Raw genomic sequence first — 3,681 nt, forward strand, 5'->3', positions numbered from 1 at the left:
TGATGGGTGGATCGCTTGTGCCCGGGGGGACCGAGTCCTGCACCCCGGTCTGTACGGGGCGCTCTGGTTAGCAGCAGGTACCGGGGCTGGGCGCCCTCCTAAATAGGCCCAGTAAGAGGGCGGTGGGTGAGCCCGGTGTACTTTGTTTTCCCCTATGCTGTTAAACTTTTCAGGGATGTTTCTAAAGAATAAAAAAGACTTTTGAGTCTGGGCTTTGGATTTGTATTTCAGCCCTTAGCTCTTGACTCACAGCTCACTGGAAGTTTCTCCGTTCAGGGAGCTGCTGAGGTACTTATGGCTTGTGCTAGTCTAGTGCTGGATAAAGGAGGCAAAACTTACCACTCTTGCTTTTTTAGTTTTAATATTAATGAAGAATGATATGCTTCTCTAAAGATAATGGGATTGTCACTAGACAAAAGCTTGCTTTAGGACTTTTGTAGTCTTTTGCAAGTACTCTTATGGCTGTTGTCTCTGCTCCATGCAAATCTCATTTTCTTTTTTTATTCTTCCAGACTTTCTTCCTCTGAAGTGCGATGCATGTGGGGAAGTCTTCTGTAAAAATCACATCCGTTATGATGACCATGAGTGTAGATCTGCCTACAAGAAAGTAAGTTCCTATACTCATGACTCAGTAATTCACACTGCAGAATTGCTAAGCTGTTTATAAAACCTGTTCTGAAACTTGGCCTGTGGTTTCAATAAAAGTGGATGGGAGAACCACAAATGCAAGTTAATGATACAGCTGGATTTCAAATATATAGAAATGTAACGCCTCAGCGGTCAATACTGCTAGATTCTAGCTAGCTTCACTTCCGCTGCATCTTCCCAGAGGAGTGCTTGATGTTTTAAGTAATGTATTGTGGCCTAAAGCTTTCTGCAGCCCCAGTCCTTTAAGTTAAAGGACAGCACACATGCAACTACAGCAGAAATAAGAGTAAGCGGGGCCAAACCTTGATTTCTGGCTCATATCTGGGCTTTGAAGTGTTCAAAGGCTGTAATTCCACAAAGCCTGGAAGCATATTCCAAGTCAACCTACTGAGTATGTTGCTATGAATTGATTTGACAAAGGAGGCCTGGCTATTTTTTTGGATAATGATTTGCAGTTACCTTTGTGAAGTATACCTGTAAGAGCATTAGTAAATGAGTAGAACATAAAACACTTGTGAATACATTTCTGTCACCTGTGGGTAAGAGAAGGGGGAGGGACAGAAAAATAATTGGGTGGGACTTCTGATCTGTGTTGTTTGTTTTTAGAATGTGCAGGTTCCGGTGTGTCCACTCTGCAATGCCCCTGTCCCAGTTCAGAAGGGGGAAATACCAGATATTGTGGTCGGAGCCCACATGGATAAGGACTGTAAATACAATCCAGCACAGCAAAAGCAGAGGGTAAGGAAACTGCTGTCGAAATCTAAACTGCCCACCTAATGTTTGTGAAGTCAGGTCTTCTGACAGCAGAACGTGTAGAAGCTTGCTCTGTTTCATCTTAATTCTAAGGGTGCTTGAGCATTCGTGCCTCAGCTTGGCCATTGCTTGGGAAGCTGATCACAGAAAGCAAGCAAGCATTGCCAACTTTGTCTTCTGTTATTTAGATCTTCACAAACAAGTGCTTAAAGCCGGGCTGCAAAAGGAAAGAGATGATGAGGGTAGTTTGTGAACAGTGTGGTGGCAACTTTTGCATAAAACATCGGCATCCTCTGGATCACGACTGTAAAGGGAGCAGCCATCCCACCTCCAAGGCAGGGTAAGCTGTATTTGTGACTCTTTGAGCTCAAGCTGAAATTTCAGAGCTATCAGCGGGGGTTGGTGGGGAGCTCAGACAAATGGGGAATTCTGTAAACCACTGGTCACTTTAAAGAAAATAGCCACTACTTCCTCTTTCTGTTTTGGGCCTAATTTTGTGTAATTTGTGAGCCAAGATAAAAGCTTCTTGTGAAATGCCTTCCTAAAATTCTTCCAAGCTTACCTATCTTGATAGCATGACTCTCAGTATCTCCTAACTGTGAATACACATTGCCCTCTCAAGTACCCTTTGGGGGTCTAGGTCTAAGTATTAATCCTAATTTTTTTCCCAGGACCTCAAATAACAAAGAACAAAATCAATACCTTGCTAAGCAAAGTTTAAACTTAGCTTTAATAAAAATCTGTCTCTTGTGGGCAGATGTGCCTTCCTTGTTCTGCTGCAATAGGACTGTGAGACTTGTGTGACAGATGCAGATAATTAAACTGGATGGAAGAGTGAAACTACTGGCAGCATGCGTAAGAGGTGCTGAGCCTGGTTGTATTTCTTTGTAGATATGCAGCTCTGATGAGAGCCTCCCAAACTGCCTTGAAGTCAACGGGAGCAATTGGAGTGCCATCTCATGGGAGTCTTCAGCACAACAGGTACAAGCTGTAGAATGAGAAAAACGAACAAGGTTGTTTAAAAATAGTCTTGTGTCAACATGGCGTAGGAGTGCCACTGTCATAGCACTAAGTGCTCTAGAGCTGGTAGTTGACCTTTAATTGGTGTTGGGGACGTGGCAGAGCAGTTCTGACAGCAGAAGTGAATTGTCACTTCTCCCTGCTGTAGTGATGACAATAGCTATATAGACACAAGCATTAGGACATCAAACTGTTGTAACAGCAGGCTGGTCTCCCACCTGCTCAGTGTGAGGTTTGGTCAAGTTCTGGGAAAAACAGTATGTCCTTGGGGTGCTGAGGAAAGTACAGCAAGCATCTGAATTAGGATAAACGGCCCAAGCCCTTCCCTGCCACAGTGTAACTCCTTGTGACTGAAAGCTTTAGTTGTGTAACTCTTACGGTGTGTTCTTGTGTCTTTCAGATGCAGATAGTAGAGGCTCTTCACATCTGGATCAAACCTCTGTCTACTTTAAAGTTAATCTTTTCTATAGAAGTCTTTAAAATTTTCTATGCTATTAAGTTATTTTTGTATCATACTGTTCTATGCATACAATAAACTGTCACCCTTTCCAAGCCAACTTTACTTGTTCCTATATTTGGAATGAGAGCTGTAGTACTATGAAAAACACTGGGTGGAGGAAAGTGGGGAATGGCAGTAGGAAGATGACTAAAATTAGTATGAAACACAGCCAGCTTTGCTTAGGTCATGCTAAGTTTCCCAAGATGAAAGTCTGAAATATAAGCTCCTGTCAGGTGTCTCAGTCCTTTTGGAAATGAACTGGCAGACAATACAGCATTCTGCTTGACAAACAGCATACATCAACACAAAACCAGTTTTATGTAATCTGCCCCTTGGTTTCTGAATGTTATTGGAAGTACTTGATTTATAAAGCCATACCTGGTTTTTCTAAGCCCTCCCTAAGCAGTTCAGTGAAGGCTAGTGCTCACAGAGGCATGCACACTGTAATTCTTCATGATTTATTGCCCCTTAGATGGAAACCTAGATTTGCATGGGCATTCTTTGTAGTTGGGGTTAAAAGGAAGTCAGAGGAAGTAGCATTAACTGTTTTGGCCTCATTTTCATTACATGGGACACAAATACAGCATTGTCTAGGCAGCCTACTTTGTCTTAAGCTGAAAAGCTTAAACATGTGAAGACAACAGATATGTTCCATCCATTATCTCTATCAATCAGCTATCTTGGGTCTTTAAAACTGCATGAATATCCAGCTGCCTAGCTTGAGGCCTGAAATATTGTAGGTTGATGAAATGGAAATGTGC

General features: G+C 42.5%; 1 protein-coding gene across 2 annotated transcripts; it reads left to right on the plus strand.

Annotated features, from left to right (window-relative positions):
* The first annotated feature begins 418 nt into the window (after positions 1–418).
* On the plus strand, positions 419–2,968 carry ZFAND2A (zinc finger AN1-type containing 2A). Of its 2 annotated transcripts, XM_035897225.1 has the most exons (5): positions 421–607; positions 1,255–1,386; positions 1,590–1,741; positions 2,293–2,382; positions 2,822–2,968. In XM_035897225.1, the coding sequence occupies exons 1-5, from the start codon at positions 479–481 to the stop codon at positions 2,829–2,831; spliced, it is 513 nt and encodes a 170-aa protein (XP_035753118.1). In that variant the 5' UTR covers positions 421–478; the 3' UTR covers positions 2,832–2,968. The 2 variants fall into 2 exon arrangements, with proteins under 2 accessions (XP_035753119.1, XP_035753118.1); XM_035897226.1 differs by lacking the exons at positions 2,293–2,382; positions 2,822–2,968 and having other exon boundaries at positions 419–607; positions 1,590–1,745.
* Positions 2,969–3,681: the final 713 nt, after the last annotated feature.

The sequence above is a fragment of the Egretta garzetta genome, unplaced genomic scaffold (genome assembly GCF_000687185.1).
Source record: "Egretta garzetta isolate BGI_Z169 unplaced genomic scaffold, ASM68718v1 scaffold57, whole genome shotgun sequence".
Lineage (NCBI taxonomy): Eukaryota > Metazoa > Chordata > Aves > Pelecaniformes > Ardeidae > Egretta > Egretta garzetta.